Source organism: Talpa occidentalis, unplaced genomic scaffold, assembly GCF_014898055.3.
Source record: "Talpa occidentalis isolate TD23 unplaced genomic scaffold, MPIMG_talOcc4v2.1 talOcc4.3, whole genome shotgun sequence".
NCBI classification, from domain to species: Eukaryota; Metazoa; Chordata; class Mammalia; order Eulipotyphla; family Talpidae; genus Talpa; species Talpa occidentalis.
This window is the reverse complement of record NW_023603184.1, coordinates 28,777,382-28,800,358: the sequence shown is the minus strand read 5'-3', so window position 1 is coordinate 28,800,358 and position 22,977 is coordinate 28,777,382. Positions and strand designations below refer to the sequence as shown.

Sequence of the window (22,977 nt, the reverse complement as noted above, 5' to 3'; positions counted from 1 at the left end):
GCAGGGTTATTTTTCTTCTTCAGTTAAAAATATATGTATGCAAACAAATAATAGTGGGGTATAATAAGATGTGTAGGATACTGGGGATGCCAGGAGTGTGGGTTTGTTTTTCACATTTTAGGAAGAACAACCCAGCTAGCGATCTAGAAAGGCAGCAGCCATCGAAAAGGCAACTCAACTCTTTGGAGCGGGCTCTGTGGTCTCCCGGGACAAGCGGAGGAGTGATCGGACCCCTGATGAGGGGCAGGCCCATATCGTGCCGCAGGGCTTCTTCTGGCTGTGAGTAGAAGGTCTGTACAATCTATACCAGGCCAGGCTCCATCAAAGCAGGAATTCAGTGGTGACCTCAGAATGAGAAGAGCCCCCTACAGCTGCCCTTCAGAGTTCAGGGAGGGAAGTCAAGGGAGGCTTCAGGCTAAGACACCGAGTACCAGCTGAGAGGTGGCTTCACAGTTACAGATTTACCCAGAGGTGATGAATAAACATGCTGAGGTGCCAAAGGCAAGACTGAAAGAGGTTTAAAAAAAATCAAAATCTACACAACAACTACTAAGAACTTACAGGAAAGATCGATTAGGCGCTTCCAAGGTGAGGATACCATTTTACCCCCTAACTACCAGGAACAGTGTGAATTTTAGAAATGCTTGTAACTAGCCCAACATTTGCAGGAGTTTTATACTATTTCATGTATTTCTCTCTCAATACAAAATATAAGGAGTCTCATGTTGCAGCTTGTTGGGCTGCACACGGTCGTTATGAACATTTCTAAGGGCAGGTACTGTCACTGAACCACACCTGGAGGGCCCCTGAATGCTGGTCCCCCACAGAAGGGCCCTAGGGGGCTGGAGGGATGCTTCTGCTACACTGGTTAGAGGGGGTTCTTCCAGATGTGGGCCCACTGGCTAATCTTCTGAGTGTTCTACTAATGCTAGCTTCTGCAGCGAACTTTTTCCTTTTGAGATCTGAAACACTTCAGATACTGGGGATGCCAGAAAAATGACAAATCTTAATGTTGGGGGAGTTTTATGATACACAGAGATCTCACTGCCCATCAAGTTACTCTTATTTGGCTGAGGTGCCCGTTGCTTCATCATCACCTCAGACGGACTCCACGTGTCACGAATGGAAAGCACAGCTCCAGCCCCACTCCCTCTTCTCCCTTCGCTGTCAAGAAAGAGTACCTTGACATCAGTACAAACTCACCTCTTTCTCTTTGAACTCTAGTCCCCAAGCCCCTTAGGCCCTAATGAGGTTATAAATGCTCTTGGGGTGATTTCTGAAACTGAAGAAATGGCACAGGTGTGACCACAGGCGTTTCTCCCAACAATGAACCACCTGATAACTTCTCCAGGACCCAGCTCAAGGGAGCTGGGAAGTCAGACGCCCCAACTTCTTGCCTGGCTGGCTGAGACGAATTCTGAGGACTTGGCTCTATTTCAAAAGCACAGCAGAGCACTGCTCTCACACCTGAGAGTTGTGTGCTTACAAAATGCTGCTGACAAACAACTCTGCTTGCCCAATCACAGAGGGCACCTCTGTGCACCAGGGTGCTGTGGCCCTGCCATCCAAAGTCCAGGTCCACACGGAAATCAGCTCCCTACGTCTCCACAGCCCAAGCTTACTCCACTTGAGTTGTGTCAAATGTTTCCCTTTGCAAGGCTTGTTGGAAAGTTCTTCAAAAACGGTCACCAATGTATGATACTTTCTTCTTTTAAAAAGAAAGTCAGTCAATGAGGGAAGGAGAAGCATCATCGCCTTGGCTGTTTAAGTCACACAACTTCAGAACAATCTTTCTTTTTGTTCGAGTGAGGGTTGCTTCTCTTATTACCCAGCCTTCTGCTAGGATCCCAAATGAAAAGTTCAAAAGCAGGAGAGCCATCAATTGCATCCACTGCACCCACTTGGTCTATGCCAGTAGTGTGTGTGTGTGTGTGTGTGTGTGTGTGTGTGTGTGTGTGTGTGTGTGTAGGCGCCTTGGGGAACCTGGTTCTAAACCTACCTCTGCCTGACTTTGATGGGTTGTTCCACTCCAGGCAAGTCATTTACCACTCTCTAATTTTCCTCATCTACAAAATACAGTTGGCCTCAAGTCTTCTGGTATTTGTACCTATGTGTGAGTTCCTATGTAAGAAAATACATCTTACTACATATAGCTAAAGACCAGTGAAAAGATAGCAGGATATTAACTTTTGGGCCGCTCTCAACCATCTGTCCTAATAGAGAGAAAGCCAAGTGTGGAAAAGAAATTTTACCTCAAGTAGAAGTTCTTTCTGTGCTTGACCTACCTATTTGAGAATAGGCAATTTTCTGCAAATGGACTAAAATGTCTGTTCCAGTGATTTCCTCCCTTTTGTAGAAGAGAAAATCTGACTACTCAATTTTATAACATCTGCCCTTTATCTATGATACATATTTGAAAATTAAAAGGATTAAAAATTTTTTTGTTCAAAATGGAAAGGTAACCCTGCAGATAATAAGCACCACAAGGGCGATCTCAAAATCAGAACTGAGAGCCTGGCTGTGAGACCCACTCATGCTGAAATGGGAGTTCCAAGGATGCTGAGCTGAGAGAGTTCAAGGGAAGGAACTCTTAAGTTGTCATTTGCAGCCTAGAGATACATATCTGGCTTTGAAAAAAAATTTAACTCTTAGTGTCAGAACTGAGTAAACTGCTTCTTTGTGTCACTCTAGTTTGGACTTTTAAACTTTGCACTCTGTCCTCACACTCACACCCGACTAAAGGGGAAGGTATGTGGGGGGAGTTTGGAGGAGGAGGGAAAGAACTGAAACTTAAGTAAATTTTAAAATATAGGCCACATTTGTACACCATATTAATTTTATTCTACAATGTTTTTCACACCAATATTTTTCAGATGTGGATGAGATTTACAAAGGATGAGCATGCTGCTTTATCATGAAAGACTGTTATTATGTCAATACTGTGTTACAGTTGTTGATGGCTTAGATTACAGGAGATACTCTGAATGTGTGCCTCTGTGCTTGAGGGCCTGCATGGACAAGAAAGATGTGTCCCAGGAAAACATTTAGACAACTTCACACTGACTCCTTACTAGTGATTTTAAGCTCCTCTCCCCTTAAGATTACAAAAAATGAGACCACAAGAAACTGAATGTTTTGGGAGTGGGGAAAAAAAGGTCAATCTCCCTTTTCTGACCAAAGCCTAACCCAAGCCCATGACCTGGAATGTGAAACATATTATGAAGCAGGGAACATGGATCCAGAGACTACTGAAGGGGAAAAGGATGAACAAAGTCTGTGTGACCTAAAAATGGGGGTAAAGCACCCTAACTCGGGGCACATGTCTCCTTACCCAGTCTACTTTCTTTACTGTTCAATTTTGGGCACATACTGTCAATACCCTCGCTGCCTCAATTACAAGGCGTCCAGCAGGCTGTGCTACAAATAAACTCTCAGCCTGAAACCTTTCAAATTCTCAATGTTACTAAGTAAACAGGCTTTCATATTTCATGAAGCAGAGCAAGGGCAGCTGCCACAAGTCTGGGTTCCACTGGCTGCCTCCTTTTTTATGGTTGAAATGTACACAATGTTTGGCAAATGTCTACATGTAATATACATGACAAGAAGACAGGGTAGCTCAAGCGCACATGGCTAGAAGGAAGAGCTGTTCAAACTCGGGATGTTTTATGAGTTAGTTTCTGACGATTATGGAATCTTGTTTCCCTACCCCGTCTCTCCTATGTGTCCCCAGCTCTTGACTTTTCTGGGGAATCAATCATCTCATAATTTTTAGGCATTAGCCATAAATAAATAATAAATATAATATAAAAAGGTTAATAACATGCTTGAATGTACGATATTGCAGTTACCATAGACTAAACGCTAATGAAGAGCAGACCAGATCAATAGATTCCAAACAGTTTACTCAAGGGCCTTATTTTAGAATTTAAAGCTAAGACTCCAATCTAATTTATTCATAAGGAAGCCTACCAGTACACCAGGGAAAATATCTAAAGTTAAAAAAAGACCATGGATTCAAAAACTCTTCATGGTTCTTAAATATGCCCCCCACCTTCAATATACTTTTCCAGCAATATTTAAAAAAAAAAAAACACAACAGAGTAAGGGAGAAAAGACAATCTGCTTGCAAAATCACTTTTTCAGAAAAAGACAAAACACAAACTACTTTGCTAAGAAGTAATTTTGCAGATGTTGTTTCTAATCTTGCACTGTGTGGATTCACATGACCTCTGCAATTATTAGTAGTAGCTCCTGAGCAGATAAACATCACAAAACTCTATGGTGGTTTGGAGAAAGGATGGAGGGCACTTGAATTTTTCTAGCCATGATCTCTAATTTGCTTATTATTAGAGAAAGCAGGAATAAATACAAAAGGGGGCTATTTCGGCCAGGCAATAGCTGATGCGGAGGAGAGAAGGCACATTCATACTTCTCCAGAGCTGCTATCTAATGAGGAGCAATTAATTCAGCTCATTGTATGTCCAAATGCCAAAGACTCCATTCACATCAAAGAAAAAATTCTCAAGGCTTTTATCATTGTTCTTTTTTTTTAATGTATTGAGCTATATTTAGTATTTTATAATTGTCAATAGTGTCTCCTTTAATTCTGATGGGAGGCTTTAGCATCCTAATGTTGTAGATGAGAACCCTTGTGTTCTGTAGGTGTGCCTGCTCACTCTCCACCAGAAGCCTGGAGTTTAGGGCAGTCAATGCCAGGTCTGTGCTCTGGGGGAGAAGGCACCCTTCTGACCTCAGCCCCCCCTCCTCTGGGAGGTGACAGTAAGAAGCAGGAGGTGGCTCTCCCCTGAGAGGTCAAAGGAACCCAAGCTGGCAGCAGGCTCGAGTTTAGCTCCAGAGGGAGTACTAGCTCCCACCACTCACTTTCCCAGTTTAATTCAGACACAGACACAATAAAAAGCAGGCTCCGTTTCAGGCAGACAATACAGGCACATCTCAAGTCAGGGAAGGGAGTGCTCGTCCTCGGCCAGCACTTTTTGGGGAGGCAACATGCCATCTTGGGCTTCAGCCTCAGTTAGCCCTGGGACAAAATTCAGAACAGTGACCCTGGGTAAATCACTTAGTCATTGCCAGCTTCTGCTTGCTCATGTGTAAAGCAGAGAGAACCACATCTACCTTCAGGATTGCTTTGAGAACTGCATCAAACACTCAGCTCGGTGCCTGCAGCCTTGACATTCAATGAACCTTCGGTCCAGGGCACCATCCGTGTTTGATCCTGCCTGAGACTAGAAATGCTTAGGAGCTCAGGTCCCAGGGACATCATCTCGGGGATCACTGTAATTCTAGGGCACTGTCTACCTTGGAGACTGATGAATAATGGGGTTTTGCTAGGAAAGGATAAAAATGCAGAAAGTGACTATTTCTGTTGCCCTTAAAAAGAAACCCCAAACTTGGCTCATTTCAGAGAGAAAATGTCTTCAGTCCTTTAGTTCACTCTTAAGTCCTGCATCACCAGATGATGGATGAGAAGTTCTAATCCCATCACATCCAAGCAGGAGAAATGAAGTATCTCCCATCTTAGTTTTAATTTGGTTAAATTAAAAACAAGTAGTGTAAGTATAACTCAGGCGAGAGGGTACATGTCATGAATGCAATGACTCCCCCAACGATTGGGAGATGCAAGGAAAGGCTGTGTGTCATTTTCCAGATCACCCGACAAGGCCAAGCTTCTCAGTGCTGAGACAAAGAAGGCGGTTGTTTCAGGCTTCCTTTGCCTGGTATACTGCTCCCGCCAACTTGTGAAGGAACACTATGGCTCAGAGGGGTGACCGGGAGCACAACCAGGTGAATTAAAGATTGTCTTCCCGTGGACAGGCCCAGCCCTGGAGAATCCGTGGCACTACCAACAGGATTCAGCAGCATGGACCCTAACAATATTCCAGCAAAGTTCTTGAGCTCCTCAAGAGAATTAAATCAACAATTTGAACTTTAAGCTCTCTGTTTATTGGAAGGAATGGCAGATTGGAAAGAATGGCCTGTTCAGAAATCAAATCACAAAGGCCACAAGGGCGAGAATGAAGAAAATGGCCTCGGGGAGTAACACTTAGGGCTCGTAAATTAGTCACTAAGACTGGACACAATCGGGGAAGCTCAGGCTTTTTCTTTTTTACTGGGATGATGCAATGTCAGCAAGTTTTTTTCTTTTTAATACACATCCAAAGCTTGACATGAATATATCTATTGTCTAAGATGTACTGCTGCTGAAGTTAGGGCAGACTAAAGATTTCCTCCCTGTTAGGACTGCTTAGATGACACACTCACCAACACACATGCAAGGCAGAAGTGGCCTCATCTTCATGGGAAGATGATGGCCCACAGTGTGGTGGTGGTCTGCAGAGCTGAGCTGTGGCTCCCACCAGTCACTAAAGTCAGCAACTAAAGGACTGTATTTTTATTGCTAACAGAGAGGCCTCCTGGCACGGCCTGGACAACCTCTCTGGACAATCAAACATACAGAGATAGAGACCCAGAACAGGAGACGCTAAGTGGGAACTCAATAGGAAATAAAAGACTGTTTCATGTATAGAGAATATGTCTGCATTCTTTCTACAGCTTGGACAACAAACCTGGAGTTTAAAAAATAGTTATGATGGATTAATGGGAAGTAAAATAATTCAAAGTAGAGAAAAATTTCTAAAGTTTTAGACCAATCCTCAGACTGTATCACAAAAGGCTCAAATAGGGTGCCTCTCACTACCCTTCAGGGATTCTAGTAAGGGGCTATCATAGGGGAAAGGGAACAATCAGAGACAATGAGTGAAGCTGATGTGGGTGACACAGCTGTAGATGCAGCTGGTGACACAAGGCTTCAGGGAGATCTCCAACTCAGTATCCTTGGAATTATTCACAGCCATAGTAATTGCACAGATCCTTCTAGAGTTTATGAACTAGACCTAGTCACAACACTGTGGATCACCCAAAACCTGCTTTGCACCTTAAGAATAGTGGGTCAAAAAGATTTTGTCTGTGCAGAAGCCAAACACATGGTGCTCCCATCACCATGATATAGTGCCTTCAAAGCTCAGCTCTCTTCTAAGACCAGCAGTAGCTCTGGTTGATTTCTTAGACTTCAGTCAGGAAGATTAAAACCATTAAATCCCCCCAAAACCCACAACTGAAAGTATATACAATTAATGCCCAAACTTCTGGCACACACTCTTTGCATTTTCTTAATCCTGTTAGGCTCTTTATCCTCTGCTGCATCGTGTTGACCCCTTCGATGCTTCTCCCCACTGTCCAGTGTCTGCGCCTAGCTCTTCATCTACTCACCTCGCTTTGTCACCACTGAAACCATGCCCTGGAATTTCTTGTCCCTTACATCTCCCCCTTATGGTCACAGTCTGTGTCCAGGGCCACCCAGAAGGGCTGGCTAAGTCTATCTTGGCTTAGACTTGTTTAAATTGTGGAGGAAAGTCTCATTTCACGCCAGTGGCTTTAGCACAAATTTCATGGTAGACAATGGGTAAAAATCTAAATTAATTTAAGGATAGGGACTAAAGAAGAAAGTTTTCTTTCTTAGATATGCTCAGGGAAATAAAAGGCAAGGAAAGACACTTATGATGGGGGGTCTGGGGAGAACTGAGCTTGGCTGGGTAAGTAGGAGTTAGAGGAAGTTACAAAAAAATTAAAATAATCTCTTGCCTTTTTTTTTTTTTCACTTAAAAAATTTAAAGGAACTATGTCATAATGAAAATCATTTCTGGATAGTACAAACATGAACGAGTCATACACACATCACTCTCCACCCTTGTTTACTTGTTGTTTTAAATTTAGCAACAACAAAAACTTCATAGTGAATTTTGATATACACTCAGTTAATTGCCATTACTTTAAGAGACCCTAACCTTTAATAAGCTCAGTGTTAAATGCTGCTATTGAAAATCTTTCTGAAAACTTTTGGTATACACTTTTCAGACTTAATAAGGATAGAACTTTTAAACATAATTTACTCTTTAAAATTTTAATGAGGAAGAAAGAGTGCAGAGCAGTCAGAGAGGCCTAGAATGAGAGCCAGCCAAGGATGATGGCAAGGTCCGTGAGGGCCTCGGAGTGGGCCCAGGTGTGTCAGCACCCTGCCAGACCCGCACGCCTCTCATGTACACTCTTGAAGCAGCCCCTGAATTAGTCGCCCTTTCTCCAGTGTCGCCTCCCACCCAGCTATCCTCCAAAAACGACCAGAGACCTTTTCAAAGCATAGATCTAGATGGCCCACAGAGGAACCTCACTCCTTAGCGCACCTCCCCATTAGGCTCCTCTGGCCTCCTTCCATGCCTCCAACTAGATGGGGTTCTTCATGGTTCCCCAAATTACCCCCCCCATCTCTGGAGATTCACTGCCTTCCTCTTTGCTCACTCCTGATGGCGCCTTTCTCTACACTCAGAATTAATCATTCTTTTTTCACTGGGCGGCCTTTACACTACTCTGTTAAGTGTCTACTGCAGGGCCCCCTAGCTAGGAACAATCCACTGGAAATCTCGTATTTCCCTCAAACCTGGCCAAAAATAACAAAAAAGTTTAGTGTTCCTCAAACAGAGACTCTCCTTATTCCACTTTACATGCCTGGCCTCTACTAGCAGGCCTAGAACACATGCTGGGCTTGCAACAGAAAGTCACCTGGACTGGATTAAGTAATCATTTCTGCACTTTGAAAGTTCGAATCTTTGTAGAAATGTTAAACTTTTAAAAAAATATTTTTTTAAAAATTAAAATTAAAGTCAACAAATTTTGGGCTTATCCGAGCCCCATACAAGCACTTTGAGAACCACTGCTATTAGCAGAGGCATAAGACTGACCTTTGGAACTTATTCTAATTGATTTTCAAGAGCGTGCTTTTGTAGCTAGGATGACTCATCCATAACTGTGAGGTGAATGACCACTCTCATTCTTGAGTCTGTTTTCTTCAGAGAAATATGGCAGAACAGGCTACAGAATGCAGAAAAATATAAATTTTCAATGGGACACTCTGTCCTATCAAGGTTGGAGGGTCAGTTGATAGGCAGTCTCCTTCTCCTGCCTCAAGAAGTGTGGTGTTGCAAACCTTATTCAATGGAACTGCCAAAGAGGCCATTGCAAAGAACGAGAGAGGGTGAGCGTCAATTAAAACAGCTTTTACTTGTCTATATACTGAAGGTTTCAAGTAAAATTTCTATCTCGAACATGAGTTTTGGTGCTTAAAATAGACTGAAACCCCCAATCTAAAGATTCTACTATATCCTTTCTTGGGAAGTAGAGAGTGGCTTATAGGGAAGAAGACTTGCATGCACACTACATCTGGCAGGAGTCCCAGTTCTGAGTAACCCACTTTTCAAACTGCAAGGAAGAACATGGAAATGCTAACTTGGCTTCAATTTTCACCAGAGAGTCACAGGCCTTTGTCCCCCTCAGACATATGCAGTCCTCTGACTTCCACATATGCATGTGGAGAAGGAAGCCTGGCAGTGCCTTCAGGGGAGGTCCCAAGATGGTCAGCGTGTCTACCAGGAAGCCTTGCTACACTTCGGGCAGAACATAGCACCTCTTGTAAGCCTGGCTACTTCCTGCTATCACCACCATCACTCAGAAGTTATCCTTATTGTCTACGGGATGACGTCAACTTTGCACGGCAAGTTTATCTCATTAGTTAGAGTGGGAAGCCAAGAAGATATGGCTATCAGCTCGACCTCACAACACACTCAGTGAAATGCTCAATCCTGCCTCCCTCCAATGTTCTGGTCAAGTCCAGAGCTGAACAAGGAAGTGTGGATGGAGTAGTGAGATCCCCTTACCCATGGGGTCAACAAATCTTCAGGATAAAATGCCCATGGAGGTAGGCTGCAGATCTGCCAGGCAGGTGGCAGCCAGTCTTAAGTTACCACCACTGCCCGCACACTCTCAGAGCTGTAGCTGGGACCACATCATTAGAGTTTTTTATGACCACCCCACCATACATTCCAAATTAAGTCCACATTGACCAAGGGCACAAAGTTCAAAAGCCACCTCACTTCTATGATGCAGGCGTCTAGTGAAGGGCTGGTACCCGGGCCTACCTGTACATTTCCAAGGCATGAGAGTGGGGGCAGGTTTCCTACAGTACCTGCTGGGGAGAGCCCCCTGCAATAGATGAAACCATCCTAGGGCGAAGTGATTTAGGATTCACAAAGATTCAAGTTCAAATCCTGATTTCATTCCTTACTAGGCTGGGGGACTTGTAGCAATCAGTTCAATTCCTGGAGCCCTGGCTTGCTAACTATTATTCATAAAAATCTAGACCAGTGGAATACACTTCAGAGTGAGTGTAAATGAGAAGATACAGAAGAGGCTCTCCTACCCCAATTCCTTGTCTTTCAGTCACCAAACTCAACAGTACTTTCTCTGTGCAACTCGACCCCGGGTCCTCCCCCTCCATGTTTTATTTCAGTACTTCGCCAATCTTATCTAGCAGTGCCCCATATTTCACATCCCCAGTTTGCATGGCTGGCTCTGTAATAGGGGATTGGCAATTAACTGCCCACCTCCCCGCCCCCATGAGGAGTACCAGGCCTAGAACACTCAATTGGTATCAGCTGATAGGAAAAACCAAGGATTCACCATTTCCAAGAACAATGTGGTAGGAAGAAAAGGAACAACAGGAAGATGGAGGTGGTTCTTGAAGCCGAAATCCTGAGCCAGTTGCTATGCTGCTGCCTCTGTTTCCACCTCCTCCTCCTCCCCATTGCTTGCCCCAAAGGAGAGTGGGTCAGGGGTGAGGCGGTGGGAGATGATAGGAGAGTCTTCCTTTACTTTTAAAGAACAAAATCAAACAAAACTCTGTGTGTGTGTGTGTGTGTATACAATGTGATGGCAAAACTGTTTCACTGCGGAAGAGTCTTAAAATCACCATGTAAGAAAGAATGTTTTTTGCATCCTTTGGGGGTCCCTTGTGACCTAGAGAGCTTCAGCTTGAGGCTGCATGCCCAGCTGAGTCTATAGGAACCACACAAGAGTGCAGAAATAGAGCAGTTCATAACATTGCAGATGGAAACACAGATTGATGCCTGTCAACCTCTTTGTACATCATTAATTCGTTAGCTCAGAGAAACTAGAAACAGAGTCAGAATTTGAGCAAACACTGGGGTAGTTACATCCACATAGAGAGGACTGCACCTTTGGTTAAAAAGCAGGATCTATGAAGTTATCTTAGTCTTCCAACTGCTCAGCCAGTGCAGCTAAAAGCCAGCCACCATCAGCCACACGTGCGAGCGAGCCAGCATGCTGCCCAGCCCACTGCAAAGGGCACCCCAAATGCTCCTTCCCGTCCCTACTCCTATTCCACAGCCAGTCTTGTTTACATTGAAAAAAAAAAGCTGGGCAACTTTGGGAAGGGACCCAGTGTTCAAAACTCAGTGCTGTGGTATCATACTTCGTGCTTTCAAAGAAAACCAGAAATTTCCTTATTGTATGTGGAAAATCAGAACAGAACAATTACCCAAAAAAAAAAAAAAAAAAAAAAGGCATGTGGGGAAGGCAACAACATGATCTAGAAATTCATTGTGATTATAAAGTATATCTCCTCCATGCAAACTACAGTCTCTTTGCATTTCTAAAATAAAGCATCATGGGATCATGGGGGGGCGGGGAAGTCATGTGTGCTTTACTGCAAATTCTGGAAGGGGAGAAAATAGGAGGAAATTGCATTAAAAAAATTGTCCATGCCTCCAATTTTGCTAGAAACATAATTTAAGATACTGGAAAATAAGGTACATGTAAAAAAAAAAAATTAAGAGCGGAAGTTCCCATCTCTTAAGATCCACCTTTTGCTTTTAAAGGTCTCCTCCAATTTCTTTTTTAATAACTTAAAAAGATAATATTAAGCAATGTGAAAGAAATCTGGTGGAAAAAACTCTGTTGGAAGAACACATGAAAAATTTTCTGAAAAAAGGCACACTTTTCATAAGTAGTCTTAAAAATATATCAAAAATACAAATTAAAATAACTTTTCTAAATATTTTAAAAATAATTTTATGGTGATCACTGTGGAAGTGATTCTTTTTAAATATTTTGACATGAATTTTGTATGTCTGGATTTTTTTCCCATTCCTATCTCAGGGCTGCTTAGTGGATGCTTAAAGGTTAAAATTTATCATGTTTCTGTGCTGAAAAGTTATCAAGACCAGCTCTCTGCTGCATTTGCATTGTTATTAGGGACACACACACACACACACACACACACACTCTCCCACACGCACACAACCAGCTTAATGTGAGGCTAGTACAGAAACAGAGAGATTAGACACAAAGAAATGTAAACAGCTCTCACATGCGAGGAAACTAGGTTACAAGAATCCCAGCACCAGGCATTCACCAGTCACCATGGAAAACAGGAAGTGAGATGCATAGCAACCACAAGCCAAAAAGCAGGAAAGCGCATACCTTTAGCTTGGAATGAAAATCACGAGATTTCCTTCTGGCAAGAACCTGAATGTGACTAGACACCTGCAGGGTAGGGGAAGGGAGGAAAACAAAGGAAAAGCCTGTAACCATGGAGATGAAAAGCCCCCTACAACTGGGCAAGCCAGACGTACCTTAATGGCGGCTTGAATTTCTCGAACTTTCTTTCTTGCTAAGACCTGTATATGACTAGACACCTACATTGTTCGGGTTTATGAAGGGAAACAAAACAAAACAAAACAAAACAAAAAAAGGAAATCAAATATAAAATCGCTACTCTTTGGGAGGGTTTGGGGTGGGGGGTAGGGGGAGGTTATTTGCATCTCAACAAAGCTCTGCAGTTAGGAGTAAAGTCCCAGCCAGACCAAGCCCCCAGCGCAGCTCTAAGCTTTCAGACTGGGTCACCTCTGCAGTGACTGGGTTCCCGAGGAAAGTTCAGGCTACTCTTAGTTTTCTCACCCGGGAGAAACACGGGCATGGGATGAGAGGGAGAGAGTGGGGTTGTTTTCTTTATAAAATTTAGAAGGTTGGGGTAGAGGTAAATGAAAATATTTATAGCTTCTCAGTATCAGGAGGGAAAATCCCTTTTTTCTCAATTTAGAAGAGATTATCCATAAATTAGCACATTCTGTGGAATCAAAAAGCTGAAGCTGTCGGTTATATTCTGATCTCATTAAGAGCTCTGGATTCTGTAGCAAATGTTAAAATAATACTGACATGTAAATTAGATCTCAAAGAGAAATGGAAAGACCCAGTTAGCAGAGCATTTTTTTTTTTGCCCTTATAAATATCATTAATCCTTCCACTCTTTTGGGTATTGACTGGGCGCCAAGTGGATTTGCATATTATTACAAAGCGAAAAGTGTGAATACAGCCAGCCATCCATCCTGTTAAAAATCTGGGTTGAAAAACCACACGGATTTGCTGAACAACAAATTCACATTGGAGAGGTATCACCAACTGCTGCCTGAAACGTCCCCAAGATGCCGGGGTGCAGAAACCACGCCAAGCCCAGTTCTCAAACACAATGATTCTACTGGGTAAATACATTTGCATCTCTTTTAGTAGGACTCAGTTAAATTTACAGGAGTCCCTCAATAAAGGGCATGTGATCAGAGCTCATGAACCGCACACAGCCAGGTCCAGTACTTGCAGTTTGTTGGGAATTAGATCTGTGTGTTTCAGAAATTTAGTACCTCCCATTTAAAAAGTTCAGCAACTCAGCCTTCAAGGCAATTACTTCTTTTCAAACACTCTAGAAACTCTAGAAACAAATTTATGATAATAAATGATCTTTTATCTTTAACTTTGTCTTTGAGTTTCAATTATTCTGGTTTTTTTCTTTTCCCCAATTTGCTTTTGTGATCTTTTCATTTTCCGAATGTCTGGAGAAGCAGGAACTCCCCCATCCTCTTCACCCCTCTATCCAGCTCCCGCTTTTGTTTGTTTTCACCCAAATTTTGTTCTTATGTGATTGTCTGACTTGATGAGGGCCATTGTTGGAGGGAATATCCCCCCAACAGTCCATTCCCTCCTCTGAGCCTGGCAGGAGGCCACTTCCCTCAGTGCTGACTCCAGGCTCGGGCACAGGGAGCACTGCTGGGGCGAAGCTCTTCCGTCATAAACACTCATGAAAACAACTCATCACTGAGCAGAGAACTGGAATCTACTGCTCGGGCTTAACAAGACCACAGTTGAGCTTGCCTTGTGGTAGGTTACAGTTTTTAAAATCCATGCCAGATCAATCGGCATAAAGTCAACATTTAAAAAATTTTTTTTTTCCCCTGAACTCATCCATGAGGTTTGATTTTGTTCCCTCTTTCCCTTTTCCCTCTTTCTTTTTCCTTCGTTTCTTTTCCTGGTTTTATTAGACAATTAAGTTCAATAATGTCTCGTCAAGTCCAGTTCTGAACTGGGTCAGAGACTTGGGCTACTTTGCATCAGAAAGAATAAGGACAGGCAGAGCCCAGAGTAAGGGCAGAAAATCCTGATGCTACTCTGCCCAGAGGTATTAAGTGGTAACATCATTTCAGTCACAGCAGCTACTGACAAAAGCCATAGCTTAAGGAGCAGCAGTTCCCTGGACGCACATCGTTCAGTATCATACTCAGGCCAATACTCATGGCTGCTAGTGTTACTTTTTCATTGAAATGATGACTCATGTGAGGCTGTTCCAGGATTTTACATCACACAAAATCTCAAAATTGCATGACTGCATGTGTATTTGCACCTGCAGCTTTTGTAATGTTTGCAGATGCACAGTTTGGGAAAGAAATACAAGTTTTAAAATGCAGCGCTAGAGCAGTTCATACGCTGTCCTTCGAAGTGAAACTTTCCCATATGTGTATAAAAAGAACTGAGACCACATCATAATGGGTCACTGAAATGATGAATATTGAGACTGGGCCAATTTCAAACACCTGCAACACTGACGTCCTTACAGGGAACTCATGTTGGGGGCTCCTAGGAGCCAAAGCACAGCCAGCCACTGCAGCCAAAATGCCTCGGTGGGCCATTCGCTGACATGCACAACTCCTGGGTAGGTTATTTTACCTGTTTTCTGGTCCGTGTCTTTCCTGTCCTGAGTTTGATGTATCTGGCTATCAATTCATTCCTACCTGAAAGAAAGAAGAATTTACATTAAGCTGAGTTGCTTAAAAAAAAAAAAAAAAAAAAAAGGTCATCTCTGAAAACTAAGAAGAGAATTCAGAATCAAGAATCTTTAAGTTGCAGCTGTTAAGTCTACTAAGGTCAGAAAAATGAAACAGCAAAATTGTTTATAAAAATATTTACAAGGTGGGCCTCCCCTGGTGGCACAGCAGTTGAGCACTGAGCTGCAAAGCTGCCCGCAGCCTCTGCAGTGCCGGTTCAATCCCCAGCCACTGGCAAGGGTCCCACATGGCGCTGCAGACCTCTCCTGCCTGCCCGCTGCTCCCCCCAGCAGTGTATTTCGTCAATCTGCCTGTTCTATTCCCACCTCTGTCTCTGGTGAATTCTCTCACCCTCCCGCGTTTCTGACTGTACCCAGTGCTTGTATAAATAAATAAATCTTAAAAAAAAAAATTTACAAGGTGACATTAGGATGGAGGGCATTTAATTTTAAACTTCGGTCAGTAATGGGTGTGCAAGCCACAATACAAGGAAGGATTTGGATGGGAATACACGCATTCTTCTCACCCAGGTTTGTATTCATAGTTCAGTCCCATTAGAATCAGACACAGGAGTATGAACTGTTGTGGTCACCAAAAACCTTATGTACAATAAGCAAACATTATGAAAGCAGATGCCCCCTAAAAGTAGACACAAATTACACATAAAATATATCAGTTAAAAAAAACAAAACCAGACTCCTCTCCTCCAAACTATATACTCTTCGTGGGCAAGAAAATGCCTAAAAGCATAAACAACTCCCTCTCATCCCTACTGCTACCAGGAGATTGAGAAGTCTCAAAATAGATCACCTTAATTTCAAGAACATAATATAATAGAAATGCTTATCCCCAAAGCTAAATGGGAAAACATAATACTAAGTCACTACTACATGAAATAAAAACCCATTCATACAAGACATGGGTTCAAATTATAGCCATCATCGTGACTCTGTGGCTAGCTGTATAATTGCTGCTTTCTGTCTCACTTCTTGGACATACTGCACACTTGAAGAGGGCTAGAACTTTCTCTTGTTTCTCAAAGTTTCTCAGTATCCAGTGCACTACTTAGCACACAGAAAGAATAAACGAGAAAATACAGCCTCAGAGAAAGAGTGGGGACCCCCTCCGCAGATGTCACCTGGCCAAGTAAAGAACTGGCAGCATCAATAAGGACCAATACCAGTGTCGTTATGTAAAGACATCTGGTCTGAGAATTCTGAAGACACTGCCATCTCAGCTTAGGATGCTCTGTTCACCACCTGCCTGCTAGGTCTGGAAGGCAAAGGAACTGTGGAATCTTGGGGCTGAAAAGTACCTCTGAGTCATCCAGTCCCACCTCCAAAACACTTCGTCCTCATAAGCCTAAAACCATTGAGAGTTTAGGAAGCAGCTCATTCTATCGTAAAACATATTTAAGAATTAAGCATCCCTCCTTATTTGAGATGCCCTATAGCTTTCACCCCCAGATTCTTCTTTTTCTTCTTACCAAGAACAAGGCTGGCCCTTTATGCACATGACTGCCTCTCAGATATTAGAGACAGCTTTCAGGTTTTCCTGCCTATAGTTGTACCCAAGCTAAACCTCCCCTGTTCCTTTGTTATCTGTGACCAGCTTTGGAATACTCCACATCCATCCCGTGGCTATCCTTTGTCTCTTTTTCTTTCATAGCCATCAGCCCAGAACTATAGTGATGCTCTGGCTATGACAGGTCCCTGGTGGAGCCGATCTATCGCCTTCCTCATCCTAAATACTCTATAGCTACCTCTGTTGATGCAGCCTAACACTGCATTTGATTTTGGGAGACCACAATAAACTACTGATTTATATCACCTTGAACTCCCAGGTCTTCTCTCCACGCTACTCAGACATATGGCTCCCCTTATCCCCAGTCCTTTCATACATAGTTGGGATTTTCAGATCCAAATAGAGAATCTTACACTTATTTCTATTACATTTTATCCTGTTAAATGAAGCCTAGCACTCCAACCTGTCAGGATCTTCTCATATCCTGATTCTATGGTTGAACTCACCCATTAACCACAGGAAAAGGGCCTCTAAATTCAGTTTTGAGGATTGCTTTTCTAAGCATTCCTTTTCAAACTTTTGAGAACTACCAATATCCCCTGTAGTGTCATCGGGTCTACTTTTCCATCTCTCAGATGGTTGTACAGGTTTTGCAATTTGTCTCAAACGCTCGCTAACAGCAGAGCCCAGCTAGGAGTGCCTAATTACCAGAAGCCAGACCTAAATGACAACGTCTGCAGACAAGCCAAGCATCCTCCAGCTCCCAGCCTCACTATGCACCCTGCTCAGGGCTGTCTGAGTGGCCAAGACAAAATAAATCCAAGGCTCTGTATTACATGCAATTTCATCTGAACCTTGTCCAGATGGCAAAAATGTCGGTGCCCATCCTTGCTTATTTTCTGTGAATGCAGACAGAATACCTTGATAAGTGTGTGACATGTAACTAGTTTAAATTTCTTGTGGCATTGTGCTGAATGGATGAGATTAATATCCAGGACAGTGACATGTGACTGCATACCCTATAGTCTTGCAAATGCTCTCCCAACCCCATGGAATTAAATGTCAATTCATGCTTTGATAAAAGGTCTTCTAATATTTACCTCTACAATTTGTCCTCAATGAGTATTTCTGTGTATTCAATACTAATACTGAGCTACAGTGATCATTTCATTGAAAGTTCATCATTTATGCCTGTTCTTTACATGAGCAAGATCACCTTTCAAAAGCCACTGTTCATTCTTTCTGAGCAGGTTTCCAGCCATAAAGAATAATTAACTTGAAGCTCCTCAGTTTCTTCTTGCCACACCATAAGGAATATTGCTAATTTAAATTTTAAATTCAAAGACAACTAATACTAAGCATCTACTGTGACCTTAAAGCAATGTTAAGCCCTTTATTTTTTTTTTTAATATTTATTTATTTATTTATACAAGAACCGGGGAACAGGCCAGATGCGTGGGAGGGTGAGAGAATTCACCAGAGACAAAGTGGGGAACAGAACAGGCAGACTGACAAAATACACACTGCTGAGGGGAGCAGCAGGTGGGACAGGAGAGGTCTGCCGCACCATGTGGGACCCTCGCTGGTGGCCGGGATGGAACCTGTGCTGCAGAGGCTGCAGACAGCTTCACAGTGCTGCGCTCAACCCCCTGCGCCACCAGGGGAGGCCCAATCCCTTTATTTCATATGAGCTTTTTTTAATGACTTTAGGGTGGTTGTGTGCACAGGAAGCAATATATAGGTTTACCTGGTTTTTAAAATGTAGGTTTCATTTGTTTTTTTTAAAAGCCTAGTTTCAAATCCAACTTACGTATCTTACAGTTTTTACAGTCTTTCAAAGGGTCATTTGACAAATGGGTGATTCAAGTTACAAACCAGTGAAGTTCCATTAGACATTTAAAACTATTTAATTTAGAATGTATTTGTTTTCTAAGTTTTAGAATTGCTTAACTTAACAAAACATCACCTTAAAACAGCTCTAAGAAACCTATTAAATTGTTTTAAATGCTAGAATACTGCTTACAAATCCAGTAAGATTTCAACCCTCCCAATAATCAAATCTAAATCTTCACTGCATACTTAATTTGGAAATACTTGCTAACCTGTTGCATGGACCAAGTTATTTCAAATAAATGTTTGAAATATAAAATATGTATAAATCCTTTAAATAAAAATCACATATCCTTGAGTCTATTAAAATCTTCTAGCTTTCTTCCCCAAATTAAAATATGTTTACCCTTAGGGAAACGAGCATACCACTGTAAATGATTTTAGAATCTCTTTTTTGGCTGCTAGGGGCTGTTTGTATTTTGGCAACATCATCCAGACTCTAGATGAATTCTTGTCAAAGACCCTGATAGAACTTCTTCATCCTTATTTACATTTCATAGCATTGCCCTCCACATGGGGGCATCCAGAGAGCCCAGGACCCTGGATTTGAATTGTGGTATCATGGTACGCGGCTCCCTCACCAAGGGCTAGGAGCTGAGCAGCACGATCACCCATGTAGTTAGCAGCATCCAACAGTCCACACAGCAGTCTTGTTTTACAGCCATGATCAGAATATGGTGTTAAGTCTGACTTTTTTAGTCCTCTCTTTTAAAACACATGCACACATGTGTGTACATGCTTGATGCAGCAAACCTTACTTAATGACTTTTAACATAGTTAACTCTAGTTAGACATGACATCCCTAAACTAATCCTGAAGTCATGTGGGACCCTCTCCTCTGTGCTGTGTATGATGCCTGTCTGGTGCCTCGAGGATACAGAGAAGACAGTATACCTGCCTATACGGAGTTCACTGTCCAGCATAAAGGCTAAGAGAAGTGAGCAAATCAGTTCTACAAAGCAAAGTTATTTCCAAATAACTCAGGAAACCTAGAAAGCCACCCCCAAAGTACTGGAACATAAACTAGGTTTTTAAGGGAAGATTGCATTTCCCCAACATTTCGAGAAATTTCAGACATACAGACAAGTTTTTTGCACTATATTCTATCACTAAGATTCTACTTTTCTTATTCCATGCTGTATCATGCCTTTCCATCTGTTAATTCCTCTACCCATCCACCAAACCATCTTACTTTGTTGTTGTTGCCAATTCAAAATAAAGGGGAAGTGTGATGACACACCTAACCACCTACATGTGCACATCATTAACTAGAAAGATAAGACTGATTTTGACAGCAGAATGGAGGGTCACTAAAGACTATTCAAGATGGAGGAATGGTCTTTAATTTCTTTAAAGTACATAAGCAGAAAACTGGGACTCTTTGAAAAACTACAACTGCTGGCTGACCTGCAAGTCCCCTGAAGCACTGCACACTTTCTTTCCAAGCCTAGGAATCTCCAGGTTCTGCACTAGTCGCAGCCACAGCACTCAAGACTCACTTGGCGCTTTAACTACCTGTAATAACTTATGGAGCTGAGTGGTAATGCCACACATCACCACTAAGTGTCCTTATACTTTAGTTTCTCTGTAGCATGAAGTTTCTTTAGAAATATACAACCAGCAGTTTGCTAAGTCACTGGCTGGAGCTGCCCTGGCTTTTCCGGCTAGCAGTAAGCAGCAGCAAAGACAAACACAGCCTGACCTACAGTTTTTATCCTGTAATTCTCACCAGGTTCTGCAATTCAGTTTTTATTTTATTTTTCTTCCTTTTTAAATAACATAACACAGTTGAAAATGAGCCCATCATTGGCTTCACTTTCATCCCAGATTGCAGTTTAAATTTCCTGCTAAAACAGATAGAAATTCTGGCAGGAAGGCATGGAGTTTGCACCGTGCTTGCCTTACCCCAGACAAAGAACTGGTTAACGCAGTTGTGGGCTCTGTGTATAATGGGATGTGGCCTCAAGGTCATGTTTGAGGCACAGCAAATGCAGGGTCTGTGGCTAGAAATTGTAGCCCAGAGACACTCAACTTCAACAGAGTAAGAGGCACTTGGTAACTGAATGGAGTCAGGGAACCACAAAGAAAGAATTAACAAATAGAACGCTGCAGCCAGTCTGGAGGCTTACGCCAGGCCTGAATTGCCCCGGAACCTGGGAAAGGGGCTCTAGTTCTGTTGACTCTCCCAGAATGGGGGGGATATGAGGATCCCCCACATTCTTTCCCTCTAAAAAGAATGGAAATCAGAAAGAAAACTTAAAGGTCTCTTATAGCTCAACCAAAGTTGTACCAAACAGACCCCGAAGCTATGGCTGTGGCCACAGGGTCTTTCACACGCTTACAGAACATAATACCACCAAAGAGCACTACCAGACTATCAGCAGGTTCCTTGTTAACCCCTTGGGCTCTGTATCTGCTCGCCTTGTCCACTTCTGGACGTCTGGATTCCACCCACCTTCAAATGCCTCATCCTTCACGAGGCGTCCAGCTGGAGGAGGTCACCACGTCTCCTAAACACCCGCAACTTTTATCTGGGCTTCTAATAGCTACCTCATATTCTGTCCTTTTGGCTCATCATGGCTTTGAACAGATCATAACAGTATTCGTGAAAAAGGACCAATGGCATTCATCTTCTCTCTGCCCTTCTCTTCCCAGGTACACTCAATGCTTGTGGAGCAGAAAAGGGACCTCTATGGCCTCCAACCCAGTTTCACAGCAGGTAACCAACATAACATGAGAAAAGAAAAGAAAAAGATGACCTAATATGGGAAGAAGCAAAGAAAGATGCCTTCCATCATGTGACAACACCATGGGGCAAGGCTCTGTGCTCCAACACCGGTAGCCATGCTCAACATAGACAGCAATTTACCAAGTAAAACCTTACTGAGTCGAGATTCTACAAGACGGTGTTAAAATACTTTCCAGCCACAGACCCTTTTCCAGTTAGCTGAGGTTCATCCAACAAAAGCACAGAGTAGGGACCACTGCAGGAACCAAGTGTCACTGGCTAAGGAGAGAGAATGGGGATGTTTAATGACCCTAGCCTCCTGAAGAGCTAGGGAGATTCTATCTGTGGGTATTGCCAGAGGAGGAAGTAGAGAGTCTTTTTTTTTTTTTTTTTAAGACTTATTTATTTATTTATTTATACATACATACATACATACATACATACAAGAACAGGGGTACAGGCCAGATGCCTGGGAGGGTGAGAGGATTCACCAGAAACAGAGCAGGGAACAGAACAGGCAAATTGACGAAATACACTGCTGAGGGGAGCAGCGGGCGGGACAGGAGAGGTCTGCTGAGCCATGTGGGACCCTCGCCGGCCGGCTGGGATCAAACTGGTGCTGCAGAGGCTGCAGAAAGCTTCACAGCGCTGCGCTTAACTGCCTGCACCACCAGGGGAGGCCCGGAAGTAGAGAGTCTTTATTAACTGATGTGTGAGGAGTTAGTCATGAATCATTTCTTCCACACTGCTGTCATTGTCCCAGCAACCCTAGGACTGAATGAAGGCCCACCAAAACTGTCCAGTCAGATACTGCCTACAAGGCACAGGTGATGTGCTAGGATTATGAGGGTGCAAGATGCCATCCTACCTTCAAGGAGCTTATACCTGTTAAGGACTCTCACCCAAGAGAACAGAATCAAGTCACTTATCCTTCTCCATATTCCCATTCATGGCACAGTTGCCAGGTCCACTTATATGACTGATAACAACATGAGGAATGCCTGCCTCCCCCACGACCAGGAGTACAGACCACAGATTGGGCTTTGCTCATCACCGTACTCTCAATGCCAAGAATACAGCAGGTCCTCAGTGCCCATACAGCGATGGACTGAATGACTGAATGAGAGAAATTAATGAACCAGAGGAATGGGGAACCAGAGTAGGAGAGTGGTAAAAGATTAAGACCAGAATGTGGGAAAAGTTCAAGAAAACGAGTTGAAACAGTCCCAGAGCATTGCCAATGCGGAAGTTTAGACACTAGTGTCTCAGTTAATCCCCAGTATAAATCATTGACCAAAAATCAGCACCAATGTGGAAAATCACCAGAAAGGGCCAGGAGGCCTGTTCTGGGTTATCGCAGGCTGGTACTGAGCGTTCCTGACCTAAAGGGTTATGATACGGACTGATGGCCTTCAGCAGGTGAAGTGGCAAGTCCCTGAAATAACCTCTGCCCGCATTTACCCAGGGGCAGGTCAGGAACAGTGTTAGAAAAGAGGATACACAGAGAAAGACTGTCGAACCCTGTTAGTCATAACTAATCCCACACATCCCTGCAAAATGGCTGGCAATAACTCAAGCCCCACCTTCTCTGAGTCCCTATCGGTCAACGGCACCAGATAACATTATCAAGTAAAGGGCCCATAAAACACGGTGTCCCCTCATCTCAGTGGGACAGCCCACAAACTACACATTTACATTAGACTAATGGTTCAAAAAGAAACTACCCCACACAATGTCTGATGCTATATATTGAACTTAATC

At 43.0% G+C, this 22,977-nt stretch overlaps 1 protein-coding gene across 5 annotated transcripts in view; it reads right to left on the bottom strand.

Moving 5' to 3' along the window:
* Positions 1–22,977, bottom strand: part of TEAD1 (TEA domain transcription factor 1) — a 252,229-nt gene that overhangs the window by 57,511 nt on the left and 171,741 nt on the right. For 3 of the 5 annotated variants that reach the window (XM_054699377.1, XM_037522685.2, XM_037522683.2), the window contains 3 exons: positions 14,977–15,041; positions 12,558–12,620; positions 12,406–12,468 (listed from right to left, as the gene is read on the bottom strand). In XM_054699377.1, coding sequence (XP_054555352.1) covers positions 12,406–12,468; positions 12,558–12,620; positions 14,977–15,041 — 191 coding nt within the window. The remainder of the gene's footprint in view (positions 1–12,405; positions 12,469–12,557; positions 12,621–14,976; positions 15,042–22,977) is intronic. The other 2 variants (XM_037522686.2, XM_037522687.2) reach the window with 1 other exon arrangement.